This window comes from Onychomys torridus, chromosome 11 (assembly GCF_903995425.1).
Source record: "Onychomys torridus chromosome 11, mOncTor1.1, whole genome shotgun sequence".
NCBI lineage: Eukaryota > Metazoa > Chordata > Mammalia > Rodentia > Cricetidae > Onychomys > Onychomys torridus.
Window position 1 is genome coordinate 34,257,532 of NC_050453.1, and position 24,055 is coordinate 34,281,586.

The 24,055-nt window shown below is 40.3% G+C and overlaps 1 protein-coding gene across 2 annotated transcripts in view; it reads left to right on the forward strand.

Moving 5' to 3' along the window:
* Rabgap1l (RAB GTPase activating protein 1 like) overlaps positions 1-24,055 on the forward strand; it is a 560,245-nt gene that overhangs the window by 527,569 nt on the left and 8,621 nt on the right. For both annotated transcript variants that reach the window (XM_036203001.1, XM_036202999.1), the window contains 4 exons: positions 8,689-8,799; positions 18,258-18,362; positions 20,382-20,465; positions 23,677-23,748. In XM_036203001.1, the coding sequence (XP_036058894.1) occupies positions 8,689-8,799; positions 18,258-18,362; positions 20,382-20,465; positions 23,677-23,748 (372 nt within the window). The remainder of the gene's footprint in view (positions 1-8,688; positions 8,800-18,257; positions 18,363-20,381; positions 20,466-23,676; positions 23,749-24,055) is intronic.

Genomic DNA, 24,055 nt, shown 5'->3' on the forward strand with positions numbered 1-24,055 from the left:
ATTGCCATGTCAACCTCTAGCTTGCCATATGGCAAGAGAGTTGGAAAGACTGTTTTTTAAAAACAAAAACAAAACCCAGAAATGTCATACCATAAACTGTTCCAATTTTGTGCTATTATTTCTCTCATACTTGATGGCATTGAAGAAGGGCTTTTGCATAAGTGAGAGCTGGCAAATATTGCTCTTTACAGTCACACGTTTTTCTGTACCAATCTAAACATGTGGCCTGGGACTATACCTCAAGGGTAAAGCACTTGCCTAGCATGTGTGGGCCCATTGGTTCAATGAACAGTTGCATCCCCCTTCATGCCCTCCCATCCAACCATGCTCTCTGTGCCTATTATATCCTCAGTTTATATTACTGGATTAATTACCTGCAACACCTCAGACCCAACCATGAATAAAGAGAAGGGATGGTGCTGGTATAATTTTAAAGTTCTAAGCATGATGAAATGTTCAGCAGTTAGGTAGTGGTGATGGCTATACAGTTTCATGTAACTGAATTGTATACGAATGCATCATTTTGTTACATGTGATGATGAACAGCTGCAGTCCCAGCGCAGAAGAGGCTGAGGCAGAGGGTCAAGAGTTTGAAGCCAGCTTAGGCTACATAGTGAGACTAGCTCAACAATCCCTCTTCAAAAAAACACATAATTTTATGGTGTGCAAATTAAATTTATACCCTAGCCCAAGACAAATGTTCCAGAATATTGACTTTTAGACCACCCTCTTTCTTTTCTATTTTCTCTTCTTTCTTTATTTTTGGTTTGTGTGTGTATGTGTGCACATGCATGTGCAAGTGCATATACAAGTATGTGCAGATGGGCATGGGGCTAAATGTCAGTGTCTGGTGTCTTCCTCAGTTACTCTCTACCTTATTTTTTGAGATGGGATTTCTCACAGAACCTGAAGCTCACTAATTTGGGTACTCAGTGAGCTCACACACAGCTACACTGTTTGTTTGTTTGTTGCTTTCTTGCTTGCCTTTAATGTAGGTGCTAAAGACTTAAGCTCATGTCTTAATGCTTGCATGACAAGCACTTTACCAACTAAGTCCTTTCCCCAACTACTGTATTTTCTGTGAGATAGTGTTTCCCATGTCCTAGGCTGGACTTGAACTCACTGTGTAGATGAAGATGACTATGTCAAACTTCTGAGCCTCTTGCCTCTACTTCCTGAGTGCTGAGATTACAGGTATAAGCCACCATGCCTTGTTTATGTGATACTGCAAACTGAACTTTGAACCCAGGACTTCTTGCACACTAGGCAAACATTCTACGAATCAGCTACATCCCCAATCCACCCACCATTTCTTCTGTGAGCCCCAAGTCGCTTCTGTCAAAACACAGTACTTAAATATAAGTCATACTTGTGCAAAGGAGATCTTTTGTCAAAATTTGAGCTAATTAATGACTTTTACACAATATAAATGGTGCATTCATTTTTAGTGTTGCTCAGTAATTTCTAAGTAGAATGTGTGGTATTCCTATCCATATATTTACACATAGAGTAATAAGCACAAACATGCACACTACCTAATCAGGCATCAAATTTGTATTGAGACCCCGGGAACTCTCAAAAAACTGCTTACAGCCTTTATTGGTGTCTTTCTGTTTAACTCCATAAGACTCCAAAAGAGAAGGATTTTTTCTTGAGAATAAATATACATCATTAATTCTAAACCTCTTTTTTCCTGCTTCTTAACCTGATCAAATATATGTAATTTTTTTATATATAGTCTGACCTTTTGATTTGTAAATTTGATTGAGTTCAAATGGAGGACATATGAGCTATAGATATGGCTAATGATGTCCCCACAAAATATACATTTATAGATAGATATATCTGTTTTAAAACATTTTAAAAATTAGTAATTGAACCCACCAAAGCAGATAACAATGTTAGAAGTCAAGATTCTTTATCCTGCACGGAGGACTGGGTTGCTTTCATTGTGGGAAAAGAATTCCAGTAATAGAGTCAACTGGTAAAGCTTCTAGAGAACTACAGCTGTCATCCACCTTTAAGGAAAGATACACTCTTTTTCTTGTTTAATTAAGAGCTGCTGATAGTAATGTGGGTCAGGTCTGTAAAAACACAAGCAATTAATTAAACTCAGTGAATTTCCCAAAGCATCGTAAGGGCTGCCTGTTCTGTAGTGGGAGATCCTGGGAAGAATGTAGACTATTTAAACTGTTGGGTTTCAGATATGCATAATAACATAAATAAATAATTTAAAGCTTAAATATATAGCCCTGTTCAGTATAGTTAAACATAGAGTGTTTAACTGCCTTCACATGCTTACTTAGACATAGTCAATTTTTTAAAGTCGAAATGAAATTCACATAGCATAGGTAGTGGTGAAGGGCGTGCCTAGCATGTGGACGCCTCTAGATTTGATCCCTAGCACCCCCAAACCAATACAAAGCTGAACAAAATATAGTCCAAATAGAAATGATTCTTCTCTTTCTTTTTTACTTTTTGATGACTTCTTTATTGCTTATTATTTCTTATTACTCATTGTTTTTTGTACATATTTATCTTTGGAATAACATCCATGGTTACTCTCAGGAGCATAGCAGAGATTTTTAGGTTTTTTTTTGCGTTCTTTTTTTTTTATTTTAAAGATTTATTTATTTATTCATTTATTCGTTTATTCATTCATTCATTCATTTATTTATTTATTATGCAGTGTTCTGTCTGCACACATCCCTGCAGGCCAGAAGAGGGCGCCAGATCTCATTACAGATGGTTGTGAGCCACCATGTGGTTGCTGGGAATTGAACTCAGGACCTTTGGAAGAGTAAGCAGTGCTCTTAACCTCTGAACCATCTCTCCAGCCCTGTATTCTTTTTTTATTTTTTCTTTGTGTCTTTAACATCATGATTGTGGGGGGAGTTGGATTTTTTTATTTTGTTTTTCGAGACAGGGTTTCTCTGTGTAGCTTTGCGCCTTTCCTGGATCTCACTCTGTAGACCAGGCTGGCCTCAAACTCACAGAGTTCTGCCTGCCTCTGCCTCCCAAGTGCTGGGATTAAAGGCGTGCGCCGCCGCCGCCGCCGCCGCCGCCACCGCCACCACCACCACCACCACCACCACCACCACCACCCGGCTGAGACAGGTTTTGTTTTTTTTTTTTTTATTTTTGTTTATTTATATTTTATGTATGAATGTTCTGCATGTATGTCTGCAGACCAGAAGAGGGCATCAAATCCTATTATAGATGGTTGTGAGCCACCATGTGGTTGCTGGGAATTAAACTCAGGGCCTCTGGAAGAGCACCCAGTGCTCTTAACTGCTGAGCCAATCTCTCCAGCCCCAGAAATGATTCTTCTAATGAGTTCTGTAAATCATTCTAAATTTTTCTTTCTTACCTGCAAAAGAGAATGTGATGATTTTATTTCTATTTACTTATTTATTTGACTTACTTAATATTAGTATATTGGGCCTTTACTTAATGGATGTCGAGAAGTAAATTTATCCTTGAAAAATAATGTTCTACTGATGAAAATACATATATGTGTTATTTCTTTCATATCATAGAGACTGTTGTTGGCTTTTGGGAATACCTACCCTGTAAAATAAGGTGTTTTTAATGAGTAATAATGGACATGAGGATGGTTCCTGTTTGCTTGGGATAAACAGAATTTATCTGTCACTGTGTTAAACTTCAGAAGGTTCCATATTCTTCTGAGCCTGGATAACACTGTTACCTATTGTAGCTGCTGAAGAATATAGCTAAGGATCTCTAGCACCTTCCAATGTTTTTCTTGTATTGTTAGAAACTTTGGGGGGTTGGGGATTTAGCTCAGTGGTAGAGTGCTTGCCCTGGGTTTGGTCCTCAGCTCCAGAAAAAAAAAAAAGAAGAAGAAGAAAGAAGTGAAAGAAAGAAAAAAGAAAAAGGGGAAAAAAGGAACTTTATTCCTGTTATTGTTGAGAAAATTATATGACAATAATTTGTTTCTCTATCATGTATAACTTTTTACTTTTTGTGTGCCGTTTTTGAAGACAGGGTCTCACACTAACACAGACTGGCCTGGAAACTCACTCTGTAGTCCAGTTGATCTGTGTGCTACAATAGAAAGCCACAGCGGCTTGTGGGCCAAATCTGGATGACTGGTGTATTGTTTTTGTTCTGCACAGTGACCGTCATTTCAACATGGAAATGTGGCCTGTGGTGCTGAAGTGTTTACTCTCCATTGCTAAAGTACCACCTGAGTTTACAGGGGCTTTCGTTTGTTTGTTTGTAGTACATAAAGAAATGCAGTATTTTGCCTCCTGTCGTTATTTCTGACAAAGTTTTATTTTTAGTTTGAGACTTTAAATGTTTAAATTTCCATAAGAAAGATAAAATTGAATGTGATGAGAAAAGGAAGAAAGCATTAAGTATTTTCCAATATCCAGAGGTTTCTCTTGGATTTTCATTTATAGGTGAAATAGATAGCTAAGCATCTCATCTTTGTAGATCAAAAAAACTGTCTTTTGAAAATCTAAGTTTGATGATCAACTCTTTTAAATATCCAAAGGCTAGAGAGTTGACTCAGTGGTTAAGAGCACTGGTTGCCCTTCCAGAGGACCCTGGTTCAATTCCCAGCACCTACATGGCAGTTCACAACTGTCTGTAACTCCAGTTCCAGAGGATCTGACACCCTCACACAGACAGAAATGCAGGCAAAATACAAGTGCACATAAAAAATAAAAAATAAAAGAAGCATTTTTTTTTAAAAGAAAACTTTCAAGAGTGAATGGTTTTGTTGCTAATAAAATTGTGCTGGATCTGTGAGAGAAACATTTCTCCTGACCCTTAAATATTTTTAAAGCCTGTGCCAAGAATTCATCATAGCAGCAGACAACACACCCAAACTATTATGTGGTTTACATAGCCGCTGCCTTCTCCATCACTTTTCCCTGAAAGCTGAGTTCATTTTCTTTTCCTGCCAGTTAGCATTTCTCTGGTTTCTCCTTGCCATCCCTTAGATGGCTTCACAAAAACTTCAGCCTCCAGAAATAAACAGGAACCAGGCACAGTTTTCCATTTGCTTTTCCCTGCTTAACAATTTCAAAGAGGAACTGTTCCGCAAGGCTTCTGATCTCATCCTATGAGGAAGTTCCTCCCACCCAGCATTAACACAAAATCAACAAGTCATCTGTAGATGCTAATATTTCCACACCCGGCATTTTCATTTTCATAAGTCATGCAAACTACAAATAGCAGTGTTGGAGAGGGAGGAGTTTTCAAGCCCGAGTCCTCCTGAGTTGAGACTTGCCCACTGGCTGCCTCAAGTATACTTTTCCATTGAATGTTTGCAGTCACAGAGAGAACTTCACTATATGACATTCTGAACAAACAGTGAGAATATTAACAAGTGTCTGTTTCTGTTACTGCCATTTCCTACATGTATTAGTAGGTGTGCAATTTCACTGGATATTCCTCTTTTTTTTTTTTTTCAATTGTCTTTGTACCTATGGTTGAAAACGGTAGTTGTTCTATGACCTTTGAGGAGGTAAGTTGTTTTTTTTTTTTAATCTGTGTGTGTCTGTATTAGTGTCTGTCTTTGAAAAAAATGCAGTATCGTCCTCCTAAAAGTTACTAAACAAACTTTCCCAGCTGTGCAAGTCCTGTGCAAGAGGGAGGGAGGGCCGGAGGCACTGAGGAAAGCTGTATGTTTTTGTTCAGATGGTGTCAGCTGTGTGAGATGGAGCATGTTTCAGAAGTGTGATATGCAGTTACATAAGCTATGCCTCCTGCAATCTTTTCTGAAAGGCACGAGGAGCCATCTGCCTGATTTGTTTCCAGGCTCTGAGATGTTGACACATCTGTCCTTACTACTATCCACTGTGTGGCTATCTGCGCTGGCTGAAATTACTCAGCTGACTACATGGTCTCTCCCTTGGGCAGATCCTTGGTTTGAAATGAACCAAGACTGTCAAACCCAACTTTGTTCCTAGTTTTAAGGAAAACTTTTTTTTCAAAGTAGTCAGTTCTGAAAATAGTTTTGGCTTCTTAGGGAAGACTAGAAAAGACACCTAAGCATGATACTATGTTTTAATCCTTGGTGTGTTTGGGCATGTTCACACAGGAAATCCCTGTCCCCGAAGCAGACTCTCACAGTTGTACTCAGTCGCATCCCATGCCTCTGGCATGGCATGAGGACACCCAGTACCCAGGATTGCCCTCTGGAGGATGATACTGCATTTTTGGCCCCATAGCTTGCTTTCCCTTGTCTGTGAGTGCAGAGCAGGCACCTGACACTTCCCACTGTGCTGCTTGCTTTGCAGACACCAAACTGAAGCTGCTTGCTAAAGCAAAAGCCAGTCGGCATGCCTCATGGGCCAGTCTGCTTTATAGGGACTCTCAGACACTTCAGAGTCCCCCTTGTTCTTACCGCTTTGCTTGTGTGTCTGTGATGAAGGGTTCAAGTTTCATCAGTTATGAGAAGGTTCCAGTCAGAATTTCAGCTGTGCTTACTCACAGCTTGCTTCTGTAATTCATAACCCATCAGACCTGTGCTTTATTGAGAGTGGAGTTGCTACCTGGTACTACTTTTAAATACTTGAGTAAGTAACTTTCCCATGGACATCATGACTACGTGGAGGTTAACACATTCTGAACACAATAGCAGCAACCTGAAAAACTGGTAGTACATCAATGTGATGTAAATAATAGTTGAGAAAGTACTTTGTATCTTCATGTTCTGGGAGCACAGTCTCAGTAGAAACAAGACATGGAACTCAGGAACAGGTGGTGGAGAAGTCTTATCTTGGCCTCTTGAAAGGATTTATCAAGAAATGAGAAAAATCTCTTCTCCACCCAGCAGTCTGCCTTGTGAAATATGTGATGTAGAAATCATACTGGGTTACTGTTGTTTCCTGGCAAGGAGATATTTATTGAAAAAGTTTCTGAAATACGTTTTAAAAATCTGAGTTTTCTGCAAGCACATGAGTCATTTCTGCAAAGAATTCATAGACATCTCAGAAATACAAACTCTCCAGCCCCTGGTAGAAATCAGGGTTCATCAGCAGAGGTTCTGCCTCAGAAGCCTTTTCATGTCTACTACCTGTGTCCTTCAGTGGGAGAGTGGAGCTGTGGAAACACAGGTTTTTAACAAATACAAGATGCCCTACCTATCCAGGGAACCCTCTTTTCAGGAACATATAGGGCAAAGAACTTCTCAGGTGTTACATTGTGTCTTGGTCACTAAAAAAGGTCCAGCGTAGTTTGTGTAGATTTGTTTGGATTTTCTAGCAAGTTTTAGAAAATTTTCTCTAATATGTATTGATATATGGAATTCAATCATGAATTTTCTTTAAAGTATTTGAGTAATTTAGAATTTCTCTTTTGCTTTTAGTAGATATGTTTTGTAAGAGGCTGTTTATATCCCCCAACTGTCTCTGGTCATTTTTTCCAAATGAAAAGATGTTGTCAAAGTTCAGGTCTGCCCTTCAACTTCTCTGCTGACCTTCCTGTTTATGGGTCCTCAGTCTCTGTGAGAGACTCAGGCTTTGCTCTTCCTGATTGTTTTGTAGACCTGATTCAGAAATGAAGAGGGCAGTGGGTTATTAAGGATTAGGTTCTCTGTCTGTTTAAGAAACACCATGTTGTTCAGCAACAGGTGATTCATCCCTACCTCTAGTATGCCATGCCATACCATCTTCAGAACATGCACGCGTCTTCTGTTCTTGCAATGCTTTGCCACTCCTTTAGAAAACACTGACAGAGCTGTAAATCTAAAACCAGAAAGAGCTTGTTACACTGAACCTCTTCCTGTTAGTCTCCTTTGGAGTCTCCTGCAATCAACAGTAACAAAAAACATTTTGGATAGTGTGTGATATAAGGAACTAAGCTGCTATTCTGAAATAGACAAGCATACTCTGTTCACAGCTAGTAAAGAGGTGCCTTGCTTCCTAAAAGTTAGTCACTTAATTCATTCATCATAACATAAACTTTTCCTGAGAGTTCAAAGTAGGAAAAAAAAAAAAACAACTCAATATTGTATTTTATCCAGAATCTTTTAATCTGAAATTTGAAGAAAACAGAATAAACATTTAGTAAGTACTTTTCAGGGCCCGTTGCTCTCGGTAACACAAAAACAGGTATGCGCAGAAGTAAATATATCTTAAAGAAAGAGTAAAACAATCAGCTGGTAGAGAATCACAAACTCACATGTCTTCTTTTTTCCTTTTGAACACACGTATCTTGATTTTTGGTTTACTGTTTTTAAGTAGTTTGAATTCATTTGGCTCCTCATCTTAAAGAAGCAATTTGAAAAAAAAAAAAAAATGACCAGTGTCATTTCTGTTGTGTCTTGTAGACTATTTTCTCTAGATGTCAAACTGTGCATGTTTCAACTAAGAATTGTTTATGTCTGTGTTCTAGGTCTATGTGAAAAGCTCCCATAATTGGGAGCACATTTGGAACTGTGCTCTTGTGGAGCATCTTACCTAACAAAGTTGTCTGGAGGTTTTAGGGGTGGTTGTTAAACTTCACTGGTAGAGAACCGCATCTGCACTGCTGCCGAAATTCACTGTTGTTTCCCCAACAGCACCCTGCCTTCCTGTGCCACTGCGCCTTCTCTTTTACACCTTGAGAGTTCACTCTGTTGCTGTCGCTTGCCCCGCCTCACCCCCACCAGTGTCTACTCATATGTGCAGGCACTGATGTGTACTTCTGCCTATTGCTCTTTTTCTTCAGAGGGAAAACCGAAGACTACAGGAAGCCAGCATGAGGCTGGAACAAGAGAATGATGACCTTGCCCACGAACTAGTGACAAGCAAAATTGCTCTTCGCAATGACTTGGATCAGGTAAGTTTGTCCTTCACTGAATAAAAATGTTACTACAACAGCTTCTTCGAGGGTGAGGACCAAGGTGCTCCGGAAGTATTCCCTCAGGCTTGCCCAGTTCCTTTGCTTTGGTTTGGTTTTTTGTTTGGTTTGGTTTGTTTTGAGACAGGGCTTCACTATGTTGCTCTGGCTGTCCTAGAACTCACTCTGTAGACCAGGCTTGCCTGGAAGTCACAGAGATCCACTTGCCTCTGCCTCCCAAATGCTGGGGAAGTTAAAGGTATGCACCACCAACCTGTGCTTGCTCTGCTCTTGACATGAGTGAGCTGTGGGATAGATGACTGAGTGGGGGGCTGGTAGGAAAGGATGGCCTGCGCTCATTACAGAGAATGGAAATGCAAGTCTTAAAGGTTATTTCCAAACAACTTCTGTGACAACATACTTTTTAAATCCTATAACAAGTCTTTCCTCTGTCAGTACTTTCCCTAAACCAAGAGCTGCCAGTATAATTACCCCAAAATATTAGTCAGCAAGAGTATACTAATGCCACTTTGACATTTGGAGGCCTCTTTCTGTTATAGTAGTAGTTCTCCTCTGTGACATGTAGATTGTATGTGAAGAACATACATTAAGAGATAGGCCAGCTGGGCGGTGGTGGCGCACGCCTTTAATCCCAGCACTCGGGAGGCAGAGCCAGGCGGATCTCTGTGAGTTCGAGGTCAGCCTGATGTACAGAGCAAGATCCAGGAAAGGTGCAAAGCTACACAGAGAAACCCTGTCTTGAAAAACCAAAAGAGGGTGGGGGAGGGGCAGGTGTGGCAATACTGTCTTTAATCCTAGGAATCAAGAGGTGGAAGGAGGAGGATCAGGAGTTCAGCTTCAAGGTTAGCCTGAGTTATATAGGAGCCTATCTCATCAAACAAAACAAGAAAGAAAAACAAAGGGCACTGTTCAAGAAGAGTTGGACTGTTGAGTTGACAGGCATCTTAGTGGCTAAAGCCTGACTGCCTCTGTGAACCTTCCTAACTGTATACCCTGGGCGTCTATAGGTATAGAAAGTATCTATCCATAGGGGTGATGTAAGAATTCAGAACACTCTTCAGTTGTGTGCTGGCTAGTTGCATGTCAGCTTGACACAAGCCAGAGTCATTTAGGAAGAGGAGACCTCAGTTACAAAAATGCCTACAGACCCACTGTGGGCAAGCCTATGTTATATTTTTCTTTTCTTTTTTTTTTTTTTCTTTTTTTTGGTTTTTCGAGACAGGGTTTCTCTGTGTAGTTTGGTGCCTTTCCTGGAACTTGCTTTGTAGACCAGGCTGGCCTCGAACTCACAGAGATCTGCCTGGCTCTGCCTCCCAAGTGCTGGGGGTGTTATATTTTTCTTGATGGGAATGGGAGGGCTCAGCTCACTGTGGGTGGTACCACCCCTGGCAGGTGGTCCTGAATTGTATAAGAAAGCAGGCTGAGCAAGCCAGTATGTAGTAGCACTTGTTTATGGCCTTTGCATCAGTTCCTGTGTCCAGGTCCTGCCCTGTTTGAGTTCCTGCCCAGACTTTCCTCGGTGGTTAAACCATTACCTGAAAGAGTAAGATGAAATAAGCCCTTTCCTCCCTAAGTTGCTTTTGGTCACTGTGTTCTATCGTAGCAATAGAAACCTAACTAAGACAAGTAGTGTGTGTTCATTACCTGGTAGCTGTTGCCAGGAAACCCTTTGATTGTTGGGCTTCCCTTGTTCCCCACTGACAGTCTTTGGACTTCCTGTTTTCTTTTGCACGCATTTTCAGAATGATTACTAAGATGGAAGCAGTCATGTACAGTTTTAAATTTCTGCTGTTTTCCACCTTCTAAAGTGAAAATATTCAAAATAGACCAATGTCAGAAAAATTGAGACTTTTTGAATCTAAAAGAGTAAATTATTATTGCCTGTATGGTGACTGGATAGTTATAGGATTTAAACACAAATTCACTAATAATGCACTCTGCTTAAAAATTAAAGGATGGCTTAAAATGGTCTCTGCCACAGCTTTTTTTTTTTTTTTAATCTCCCATCTTAAACAGCTAATTTTGTGACTCAAATTTTTTTTAAATGTTTTGTAAGATGTGTTTGTGGTACTTGAGGAGGCCAAAAGAAAGAGTTGGATCCCCTGGAACTATAGTTAGGGACCGTTGTGAGCTGCCATATAGGTGTTGTGAACCAAACTTGGGTCCTCTGCAAAAGCAGTGTGTGTTCCTAATACAGAGCCATCTCAAAAGTTTTTAAATGGGAGGTAAAACCTAACTATTAAGGCAAATAATAATCAGAGGGCAGGACGAAGCTAGGCCAAACCAGCATTAAATCTGAATTTCTTTTTTCTGTCCAAAGCTAGAGATTGAACCACAGGATTCAGGTGTGCTGGGCAAGTACTTTATTATTGAACTGCATTCCCAACCCCTAAATTGACTTTGAAAATAAAAGCAAACAAACAAAAACAAATTGTGCTGCTTGGGAATAGAAGGTAGAAGAAGAGGCCCATTTCATCCCTTTAATAACAAATTCTATTCCTTAGTCCATTTGGAAGTCGATAGAAGTCAGAAAAGAAGGATGTCACTAAAAGCCAGAGCTGAGGAAGGTCTCCATTCACTTAAGGCCAGTTCAGCCTGACCTCAGGAATGCAGTTACAGGGAAAGTCTCTGTTACATACTCGCTTCTCAGGTGCATGTACTCGCCCCTGATTCTACCATTTTGGATCATTTATTCTCTATTAATTTTCTTACGATGGTTAACTAACTGAAGAAAATGGAAGGTCTGTGCTCAGTGGGGATACAGTGAAATGAACAAGAAAGAAAATGAAAGTTATTTGGTAGTTTGTAGTAAACCTACATAATGCTTAAGCAAATAGTTATATTTTAGTGATTACTTTCTGTATGCTAAGCACTGTGCACATTAACTGATAAATATTGTCTCTGTTAATCTTCCTGATAATCCCATGAAGCAAATACTTTTTAATATATATGATAGTAGGGACATTGATTTCAAACCTCTGAGATTTCGCCCTTGCCTGGTCACTCAGTATAAGGATGAAACCCACCATACTTTACCCACCAGTCTCTCTGGTAATCAGAGAGGTAACCAGACATCTGTGCAACATGGATCCCTGCTTCTGAAACAAAGATTCCAGTTTAATAATAACAAAAATGTATAAATGAGCTGTGCCTGACAAGCAGATGTCTAGTGAATTCCTTCCTCTGTCTCCCGGTCATCGAGTCTCTCTTGAGGTCATTTATGTCTTTTCTTTCTCTGCCTGGCCTTGAACCTCTCTCCAATGTCTGTATATTCTTACTGTGTCTGTCCTTGCTTTTTCACTCAGGAAAGAGAACAAATTGGAAGGTGAATCTAGTCCTCAGTACAAGAAGTACTAAAGCTTCAGGGTTACCAAAGGATTGCCTAGCGAAGGGGCCTCAGTTTTACATTTCAGTGTGACTCTGAGGCCTCTAATTCAGATCATTTATCAGTTTCACTCATTTGGAAAGCTGTCTTTTTTGCTGGCTGTGCCACAGCTTTTGGTGAAGGTGTCACTTTGCTAGTTCTGTTTCTCCCTTTCTCTCTCCGTCTCTGTCTCTCTCTGGTGGTTTTTTGAAACAAGGTTTCTCTGCGTAGTCCTGGCTATCCTGGAACTCACTCTGTAAACCAGGCTGACCTCAAACTGAAAGAGATATGCCTGCCTCTGCCCCTCAAGTACTGGGAACAAAGGTGTGCGCCTCCGCTGCCTGGCAATTTTCAGTTTCTTTATTGGTGTTTTATTTTATTTTATTTATTTGTTTTTAATGAATTTTGCTACAAAATGAGTTCACTGTTTTTCCCGCAGGAACAGACATCTTTTTAAAATTTTATTCATTTTATGTTTTCCAGACAGGTTTTTCTGTGTAGCCCTGGCTGTCCTGGAACTCACAGGTATCTGTCTGACTCTGCCTCCCAAGTGCTGGGATTAAAATTGTGGGCTACTATGCCTAGCTGTATTGGGGTTTTAGCTGCTCTTTCATGCTAGGCCTCAGGTCTTTTCAGAGTGTTCTCCTGTAGCACAAATTGTTAGAAGGTCTTATTAATAAAAACAAACCAGGAGCCAGGTATTGAGGTGAATGCTGAAAGATCAGAGAAACAGAACCAGCCACAGCTAACCTCACCTTGCCAATTCCCCAGCTGATCTCATTTCCTCACACTGGAAGCCTCTGTGTGTCCTCATCAAAATGGACCTCAGCTGAACTGCTGTTCAAAAGCCTAAAAGCTTAACAGACTCTAGTTCCTAGTTTTCACGCCTTATATACCTTTCTGCTTCCTGCCATCACTTCCTGGGATTCAAGGCGTGAGTCACCATGCCTGGCTGTTTCCAGTGTGGCTTTGAACTCACAGAGATCCAAATGGATCTCTGCCTTCAGAACTCGAGGATTAAAGGTGTGTGTGTGTGTGTGTGTGTGTGTGTGTGTGTGTGTGTGCGCGCGCGCGCCGTTTTCTGGCCTCTATGTCTATCTAGCAGCTGTTCTGTTCTCTGACCCCAGATAAGTTTATTAGGGTGCACAATATATTGGGGGACACAATATCACCACATTCTCCTTCACTGGACCCACTGGGCTAAGGCTTCATATTTTGTCTTTGTGCCTGGAACCCCACACACATCATTAATCTCGTGGAATGGTTATTTCTGCTTGGTGCTAATTCAGCTTTTGAGGCAAGCGTCATTTTAGAGCCCCCACTTTACCAGTGAGAAAGCTGATATACTTCAACTTGAAAATCATCCTTTAAAAGTAGCGATTTAAAGGGTGAATATGAAAGTTTATTTACTACAGTATTACTTATAAGAGGTAAAATATAGAAATGGTGTAATGTCCAGTAGTAGAAGAGAATGATAGTACTTCTATAAAACATGTTTTTGGAATTTTTTTTAAATAATTAGGCTAGAAAAATAATATGCATTTCATATAAGAATGTATAACTTTATAAACAAAAGAATATTACTTGAAAAGTCATTTTACCTGCAAGAGAATCCCTTTGTGGATTAGTCTGAAATGATTGAAACTGATTATTGAGTACCTCTGTACTTCTTGTGGACATTAAAATCAGTTCCTTTGGAAAGGGTTCTAGGGGCAAGTGATGTGGTCTGGTAGGTATAGTGTTTGCTATGCAAGCAGGAGAGTCTGAGTTTGAGTCCTCAGTACACATGTAAAAGCCAAGCATGATAGTGTGCATCTGTAACCCAGCACTGGGGGAAGGGAAACAGGCAAATCTGCAATTTGTTGGCTAGTCCTCCTAGACAAATTGTTGAGCTCTGAGGAAGACACAAGGCGTTAACCTTTGGCCTCTATACATACGCATATGTACGTACACACACACACACACACACACACACACACACACACACACACACACGAGTCCATCATGCCTTTATTTCTTCCCTTCCTGCTTTGCTATATCCATGGCTCTCTCTCTGCCTTTTAAAACAGTGGTATCCTAGAACCTTTGTTTTGTAGCTAATTATATAGAAGAAAGAATAAAAACTGCTATTTCATGCATCTCTCCAAACTTCTGATTTTGCAGTTTCTGCCTCTGCAGAAGGTTTTTTCCTTGTCACACAGACTTCTGGTCTGCTGCTCTTCAAGGAAGGGTATTAACCTAGGAGTGAAAAGACTGGCTTTACCTGCTCCTCCTGTATGCCCAGGACCTTTGCTTTCAGTAGATCAGAATCCAGTCCTGTAATCAAAATAGCAAACATTACTAAATATGAAAGTGGGTTGGTTGTATGTGAGATGTGTAAAGTAAATAAATGCTGGCTAGGTACTTTTTTCAGAATAAGTAATTCCTTATCCTTGTCCCTGTACTGCTGGGTTAGGTGTCTGGGATGCCCTGGGCAGCAGAGGCACCTCAGCTTTTCTCTTGGACAAAGGAGTCTTTTCTTCTGACAACTCAGCCTTAGACTACTCATTAAATAAGGAGTCCTTGGGGATTAGAAACGATTAAAGAAACATCTTCATTTCAGTGGTTTCAGGCCCATTCTGTTCTCCCCTGCTCTTAAGGAACAAGGAAGAAGAGATAAAATTAGTGCTTTCCCATGGAGATATGTCTGAGTTCCTTCTGACCACGGGCCAGAAGCTCAGGTCTTGAGAGTGCATGCATTCTTTTGTTGTGTTCTAAACTGGACAGTTGGCCTGCTGAGTTTGATCATAAAATCCTGTGTATAAGATCCTCATCCCAGTTTACTCAAGCATTGGATCGGGTCACTGGTTGATTTGTGACTAAGTAGGCATTGCAGTCACTGTTTCTGTTCTGTATTTATGCCATCAACTGTGATTTACACTTCAAATATCAATAAGCTTTATAAATGAAGACTTGATAATGTTCTATGTTGACTATCAAATTACGATGCAGGTTTTAGAATGTGGGTTCACAGGTAGTGTTTGAGTAAATCTGTTTAATATTACGCATGATAAATAGTTTAGACAGTGCCTGCTTGAACAAGGTATAGAATTAATTAAATCTCTGTTTAATATTATGCATGTTAAATAGTTTAGACAGTGCCTGCTTGAACAAGGTATAGAATTAATGGCTATATAGAAATCCAGAAACCTATTTTTATAGGTGGGGTCAGATAATTTGTGATCTGGTCTTATTTTGATAGGCAGGAGAATGACTTCTACTTCACTGTTTAACATAGAGTAGATCCTTGGAATAAAGTTTCCTAGAAGATTGTGGAACTCCACACATGCAGGGCTCATGCACACTGCACATTGGACACTTGCCCAGTCAATTATATAAAGCTACCTATCATGGCCTAACAATGACTACCCAATAGAAAACGTACATAAAAATTATAGGCTCTTCAGCATAAATATTTAAATGTTTTTTAAAAAAATATGTCACAAGGAAGTGCTTCTGTTCCTTATAGTTTCCAGAACTAGAAAATGGCTGGATATGCTACAAGACTCAAACTTCCCACTGAAGTCTGCATAGCATTACTGTTCAAGTTGACAGAATGCTAAGGAATCTCTCTTTCTTTCTTTTTTTTTTTTTTTTTTGAGACAGGGTTTCTCTGTGTAGCTTTGTGCCTTTCCTGGAACTCGCTTTGGAGACCAGGCTAGCCTAAACTCACAGAGATCCGCCTGGCTCTGCTGGGAATAAAGGCATTTGCCACCACTGCCCGGTGGAATCTGTCTTTCTTGAAGACATCAGATTTTTAGAACATTATTTCAGAGCTTCTACTGTGAATATATTAGGATTGTTCTCTTTGCAAATGAACATTTGCTGGGTTATGGCAAGAAGGAGCTGTTGCCATCTCTTTTTATTGGCAGAACTCCGATATTCTCAGGTAGAGCTGGACCCAGTAGGAGGCATATTTTGTTAATTTCTCGGGACTTTGATTTCTTCTGATTGGTCATGCTGTGACCACCTATCAGGGACTTTGAGGATGGTCTCCTGCTTGGTGAGTCACCTGAGATGTCTGGATAGCAGGTTGTAGAATTTGTTATTGAATTCCAGTCTCTGAGATTCCCACAGTTCATGAATTACAGTTTTTGCAAGTTGCATTTTGGGATCTACCTGTAATTTTAGTATGCCTATCTGCTCTTCTGGTTTTTTCCACTAAACTTGAAAATATTTTTTTATAATTATTCACTGATTTATGTTGCATATGGGGGTGTGCATGTGCCACAGCATGTATGTGGAGAGCAGATGACTTCTTGTGGGGGTGATTTCCCTTCTTTTGCCATGTGGGTTCCAGGAATAGAACTTAGGTTGTCAGGATTAGTGGCCAGTGCCTTTACCTACTGAGCCAATCACTGTTGCCCTCCCCACCTAAAATTTAATGCAACAGAATAAATTTTAGAGTCTTTAAGAGGTGGGGAGGGGGCAGGGTGGTGGTGGTAGTGGTGGTGTGTGTATCTCATGTAGCCTCTTGGCCTCTGATTCACTGTGCAGTCAAGGATAACCTTGAACTTCTGATCCTCCTGCTTCCACCTACTGAGTGTTGAGATTACTGGCATGCTCCCCTAAATCCCACTTATGTGGCAATAGAGACTAAAGTCAGGGCCTATGCATGCCTGCAGGCATACTGTCTACTGAGCCCCCCGCTACCCTGAGTCTTTAAGATGCCCAAAGAACTTTTTCACCTTAGATACCCAATGGTTCTTTCTGAATGCTCTGAAAACAGTCTGGGCCCTCGAACATAGGGTGGTGGGGCTAGAAGGCAGTGAAAACTGAGAATCAGGGTTGAAGTTCTCTGCCAGTTTCCAGCAAACTTTTGGCTCAACCATCTAGCCCTGTGGAAAAGATGGCAAAACAGAAACAGAAGCCACCTGGCCAACGTGCATGATTACTCTGATGATATTTGGCTACTCTGATGGTATTTGGCTACTGTCAGCTAAGGACAGTTTCTTCAGATAGTTGCCTTTCCTCTGCCTCAGGGTCTTCTCTGCTAAACTCATCCTGTGGCCTTTTGCCACCTCCTATGTGAGCAGTCTCCTTCTCCAGTTCCTTAGAAAGCCACATCCAGTCAGTCACTAACCACTTAAGAGATTGCTCCTGTCCCCAGGGTGGCTGTGGTGCCAGTGACAAGGAAAAGCAAAAGAGATATGGTTTCTCCTGGTGTTTAAAACACAGTGGCAAGGCATGTAAGTCCCACGCGTATTTATTACAGTGCTGTGGAGTGTAATAGGAGAGAGAAAACAGCAGAGGCAATTTAGATAGGAGCCAGTGGGGCAGGCTTGGGTTATGTTCACTGTGATGTGAATGTGTGGCTAGAACCAGAGAGTGAAGCTAGGACCTCAGAGTATGAAACAGACAAGGCTAGCTCTATGAAATATACAGGGAATTTTAGTTAATTTTGGTTCTGTATTCAAGTTAACAAAAAAGTACTCTCTAAGCATTTCCTGTGTATTCTAAAGTACAGTCTTGGCTGCCTGGATTTCTGGTACAAACTAGAGCTTTTCAGAGCCTCTCACATAGGTTCTCTGTCAAAATTTCTTACTTTGCTCACAGACCTATATGAATGACCTATATGAATTACCTCACCTAGTTTTCAATTTTTTTTTTACCAAAATATGTCCATGGATCTTCTCTGTGTCTGCCCCATATGAAACTTGTGTGTGTAAGGCTCTTCCTCCTCATCAGGCCCATGTCTTCAGAGTATGTGCTTGTGGGACACGTAGAAATATTCAAGAAGTGTTTAGAAAGAACATAGACTTCAATGTCATTCAAATCCAAATCCAAGTCATACTTGTTATATTTGCTGTTTAACCCAAGATTGATCTCTCCAAGCCTTAGTGTTATTAGCTATAACTTATTGTTCTATAAAGATTAGAATAATGTGAGCCAAGTGGCCATATAAAATTGGTTGGAGAAAAAAAGCCACCCTCAAGGTAAGAGGAGGTAAGAGAGGAGAATGGCCTGAAGTAATCAAAAGCATGCACATGATTCCATCCCTTTCTTTATGGCTGGCCTGTTTTCTGATTTGCAGGCAGAGGACAAGGCTGATGTGCTGAACAAGGAGCTCCTCTTGACCAAGCAGAGGTTGGTGGAGACTGAGGAAGAGAAGAGAAAGCAAGAGGAGGAGACTGCTCAGGTAAAAGACACAGTCAGGCTTTCTGTGTGTGGATAGATTTACAGGAAGTTCCTTAATATTGTAAAAATAAATAAATAAATGTAAACATTTATTTTCCCCCTAAATCAAGGAGAATGTTAAAAACATCTTTTAGGAGTTTGCCTTCACTGAGATATGCAGCGAGAATGTTGAGTTTTTTCTAGATCTATTGACTTTAAGTTATGATCCAAAAGCTTTGATGAATCTGGAAATTTTCTGCCTTATCTTCAAGATCATTGACTCTTCTCAAGTAGTTGTGAACACTGCTGACCTGGAGACCTATGGTGGTTTCTGCCTGACTGACAGAGACCTGGTCTCCGTCATTGGCTTCAGTCTCCTGAGTCACAGCACACTGCTGGAGATGACATTGTAGAATTACTCAGCCAACATCTCCTGCTCGGGACATGAGTGACTTCCCGAGGGAGAAGCCTTCTGAAATCATGAGTTTCCTCCTGAGGAAAATGCAATCATCTAAATATAAACTGAATTTATTCTCAAGAATTTCAGAGGCCTTCATCCAAGCAACCAGAGAAAGTGTCAGTGAAGAGACATATGGGGAGATGTATCATTAGCAAGGTCTACAAAAAATGTTCTGTGATTTTTTTTTCCATTGAAATATGTTTTTAAAAAAATGAATTCTTCATATCAGTATCTCAAATTATGAATTGGAAGAATTAATCTTTTTGGGTTTTTTTTTTTAAAGATTTGTTTTATCTTCATTTATGTATATATGTGTGTGTGTGTTTATATGTCATGTATGTGTGGGTACCCACAGAGGTCAAAAGAGGGCATTGGATCCCCTGGATCCAGAGTTACAGACAGTTGTGAGCCTCCTGATGTGAGTGCTAGGAACTGAACTCAGGTTTCCTACAAGATCTTTATGCCCTCTTATCTGCTGAGCCATCTCTTCAGCCCCAGTGATTTTAGTTTTAGTCTGTGTAAGTATTGAAAGACTCACTAGAGCTGGTGTTTGTTTGTTTGTTTGCATTTCTGTTTGGCCAGCAACTTGGCAGAATCCTGGTATCTGAGCATTTTCATCACTTAACCTTCCTCTATCCTAGAATTCTATGGCTACTGATATAATATTTATAGTTTAGCAATCACTAACTGCAACAAATACCCCCATGCTGTGTCACTTTTTCCTTCTGTCCAGTTTCCTGAACCTTCAGTCTTTTTTAAGAGCTCATATCTTCCATCCCTTCCTGACTCCAGACCTCTTACCCCTGCAACAGCAGTGGCAGTGGGGGCTGTAGACAGGAAGATCAAAATATAGCCCAGGGCTGGAGAGATGGCTCAGAGGTTAAGAGTGCTGCTTGCTCTTCCAAAGGTCCTGAGTTCAACTCCCAGTAACCACATGGTGGCTCATAACTATCTGTAATGAGAGCTGGTGCCCTCTTCTGGCCTGTGGGGATATGTGCAGTCAGAATACTGTATACATAATAAATAAATAAATCTTATTTTTAAAAAAATATAGCCCAGCATTAAGAGTAACATACTTGGAACACAGTCTCACCCTACTATTTGGTTGTAGACTCACAAGAAAGACAGCTTCTGAGCTGACCCTTAACTTAGCATTTATCAAGTACCTGGAAGCAGAAGCAGTTCTATTATGGGACCATTTGTATGTCTTCCACTTTATAGAAAAGAAAGCCTTCTCCATCTCTGTAAGTGGTAGGTTTTGAATTATGGAAATCAGGGAGACTTGAATGTAGATGTTTATGGAAATTGATTAACAATTTTGATTGAAGGGCTAGAGACATGGCATGGTCCTCATGCAGAGGTTCAGAGTTCTTCATATCGTCATGTAGGGTTGAGCAGCCCACAACCAGCTGTAACTCCAGGTCTAGGGAATCCAGCATCCTCTTCTGACCTTCACTGGTACCAGCATCCATGTGCATACCCACATACACATACACAAAGTTAAAAATAAAATCCTTAAAAAAGAAAACCAAATTTGACTGTCCTGATGCTTCACTCTCCCTTTTTCTTTCTTTTTTTAAGCTAAAAGAAGTCTTCAGGAAACAGCTAGAAAAGGCAGAATACGAGATAAAGAAGACTACAGCTATCATTGCTGAGTATAAACAGGTAGAGTGCCACGTGGGTTTTTAATTATTTTGTATAAAAGCAATTCCTTTTGCTTGTTGTTTCCAGAGATTTCTAGATTGAGTAAGAAGAGAGTCTTACTTACTCTGGAGTAGGCAGCAGTTGCATTTGCTTGCTGGTAACTTGAGAAGCCTGGTTAACCAATGCAGCCTGCTGGGTTTTGTTTTGTTTTTCTTCACTGTTGGATAGCTCCTGTGGGGTAGGAAACAGTCCCATTGGGACTCTTTTCTAGTAGGTCACACTGGTAACATTTGCCTCATTGCAAAGCTTAGTAACTATATTAAATGGCAGTAGCCAGGGAATATGTTATCATCTGCTCTCATGGTTCAAAATAGTGCTTATCTCTCAGGCTGGTTATGTAGACTTGCCCTCTGCAAGCCAGTACTGGCAGAAACTCTTCTGTGGGTCTTAAAATGTTCCTTTAATAGAAAGCTGTCTCTACCTGAAGGTATTCCCGGCTCCATCACCAAGGTGGTTCTAGAAAGCCTTTACTCCAGTTCCTGTTGTATCTTCATGTCCTTCTTTTTCTTGTTAGCTAGACATGGGAAGGACCCACTGATCCTGAGAGACTTTGAATAGACATAAATTCATAAACATACACACACATAAATACATACATACTTACATAAACACACATATATACAAACATATACATACATACATACGTGTGTGTGTGTGTGTGTGTGTGTGTGTGTGTGTGTGTGTGTATGTAAATATCCTTTCTGTTCATGGAACATGTATTAGAAATGAACTATCTTCCACCTTTTGTGATAGCAGCAAATTTAATTAACACTTTCTGATGGTGAAGCTTGAAACTTGAGGGGATTATAATATGAATTAATCTATTTTTTCTCCTTTAGGAAGTATTTTTTTATTCTTTTATTTTGAAGCAAAGTCTAATGCAGCCCAAGTGACCTGAAACCCTTAATTCTCCTGCTTCCTAAGGGTAGTACTACAAATATGTACTCTCACACCACTCTCTAGCTTGTCTTAATGGGAGGTTAATTCCTGTGCATAGACATAAGGAACTCACTTTGTGTGGGAAGTGAAGAAGTATCTTTTTTTCCTATTAGTACATGTGTTCCCAGAGCAGGAGCAGGAAACCTTTTTGTGAACATGTTATGATTTGAACTGTACTTCAAAGACTGGGCAAGACTTCGAGTGTGCATTTGGAGGTATGCCATGGAAAATGTTAGAGAGATACATGAAGGTAGATTAGTAAGCAGAAAAGCATTTCGAATATAGAAGTGACACAGAAGTCCACAGGGCTATGTCTGTGCTAAAGAGTTAGGGTTTGTATTGGTTTGAAACAGGAATTTCTGAGCAGAAAGTGGCTGCTGGCAGATGTACTAGTGGCACTATTCAGATCTAGTGAGGAATTTGGAGCCAGCGGGAGAGATCACAGGCAGGAACACAGTCTACATTAAAATGAAGAAATAGTGCCGAAAGCCAAAGTAAGGGTCTTAGTTAGGGTTTCTATTGCTGTGAAGAAGCACCAAGACCACAGCAACTTTTACAAAGGAAAGCATTTAATTGGGGCTGGCTTACAGTTTCAGAGGTTTAGTCCATAATTATTATGGCGGGAAGCATGGTACCACACAGGCAGACATGGTGCTGGAGAAAGAGCCAAGAGTTCTACATATGGATCAGCAGGCAGCAGAAAGAGACTACCACTGGACCTAGCTTGAGCATCTGAGATCTCAAAGCCCACCCCTAGTGACACACTTCCTCCAAAAAGGCCTCAGTACTCCAATAAGTACACACTTCCTAACAGTGTCACTCCCTGGTAACCAGGCATTCAAACACATGAGTCTGGGGGCATTCCTAGTCAAAGCACCGCAATGAGTAAGAGTTAAACAGAGACACAAGGGTTTGTTTGGGATTGGTTGGTTGGTTTTGCTAGAAAGGGCAAAGGTAATTCTAAGATTTTTGTGGGGAAATTAGATATACATCAGCACAGGAAACATTAAGACTATGAGCCCTGGAGTCTGTCATCACATGCAAATACATTTTTAATTGCTACATCTTGCTACAGGTGGCTACTGTATTCCAGATGCACAGCCTTACGAGACTTTTAACATGGGTTCTGAACTCAGTGCCTCATGCTTGCTTAGCAACCCCTTTTGCTCACTGACCATCCCTCCAGCCCTTAATTTTTTTTTAAATGTTAACTAGAAGTTTCTAAATGGTTTTTGTTGTTGTTGTTTTTTGAGGGGCTAGAGAGATGGCTCAGCAGTTAAGAACACGTGTTGCTCTTACAGAAGGCCTGGGTTCATTTCCCAGCACCCACATGGTGACTCACTACCATCTGTAACTCCAGTTCTAGAGGATCCAATGCTTTCTTGTGACTTCTGTGGACACTGGGCACACATGGGATGTACACACATACACTCAGGCAAAATACTCACATAAATAAAATAAATAAATCTAGATAGGTTTTATATGTTACAGCCAAGTGTACACTTTAAAATTTGATATTCCTTGCTTTTCATTCCTGTTTCTAGTTTGTCAGATGTTTTAAGACTTATTTTCATTCATTTTTGTAAAAGGAAAGATTCTTATTTCAGTCAATAGATTTGAACATTCTACTTTTTAAATATGTTCATCCTGGAAAGTATTTCCTTCTACTTGTTCCCAGTACTTACTAACATCTTATTTCAGAACCAACCATCAAATAGATTTTTATTAAATGTGTGCTTCCTACTGGTCAGGTGCTAATGGTTTTAGAACCTGAACATCCATTGTTGTATGTTTGATTACTGTAGCATAGCACTGTTTAGTCAGGAAGGAGCTAAGTGATACTTAAGGAAATTTTTATGATTGAAGAAAGATATTCTGAAGCCCATTGGGAACTGTTGCTGGTTCAGAATTCTTTTCACTGAATTCCAGTATAATATAGAGTAGATTCTCAATAGAGATTCTATTGGAGATTCCACAGGGAGACAGTGGATTCATTATTGCTAGCCACAGAAAGCTAGTGACAAGAAGATGCCCATCTGTCCCATAATAAGTCATGCTTCACACATGGAGCTCACAGGCCTTCTGCTCATTTCAGAAATGACTAGGTTTGCAGTGCTGCTTATTTGCAAAATGTCCTCTAGGATCAGGCATGCTAGTGTGCTTTGTGAGTTGATAAATAGTTCTGTCTCCAGTCAATCTTTTTTCTAGTAAAGAAACTCTTTTCTGCCTTTAGATATGTTCTCAGTTAAGTACCAGACTGGAAAAACAGCAAGCAGCCAGCAAGGAGGAGCTGGAAGCAGTAAAGGTAAGAAGTGGGCTACTTCTGTGATGTAATTTCTTCCAAATCCATCCTCAGATACCCCTCTCTCCATCTTGTATAATTCACTCAGACGCTATGGAGAATCCTTTTCCCTACCACAGGTGTGTCTTTCCTGACATTTATGTTCCTATAGATGGCATGGGACTTCAGAGGCAGGTAGTAGGAAAGGAAAGAATATATGAGCCCGGAATCTTGTGGCTTTCTTGGGATGTTCAGTAGCTCACACCTGACTATTGCTTGAATTGACTGGCTCCCATTTGGAGTTCTGCGAGATCATCCTGACACTCTTTGA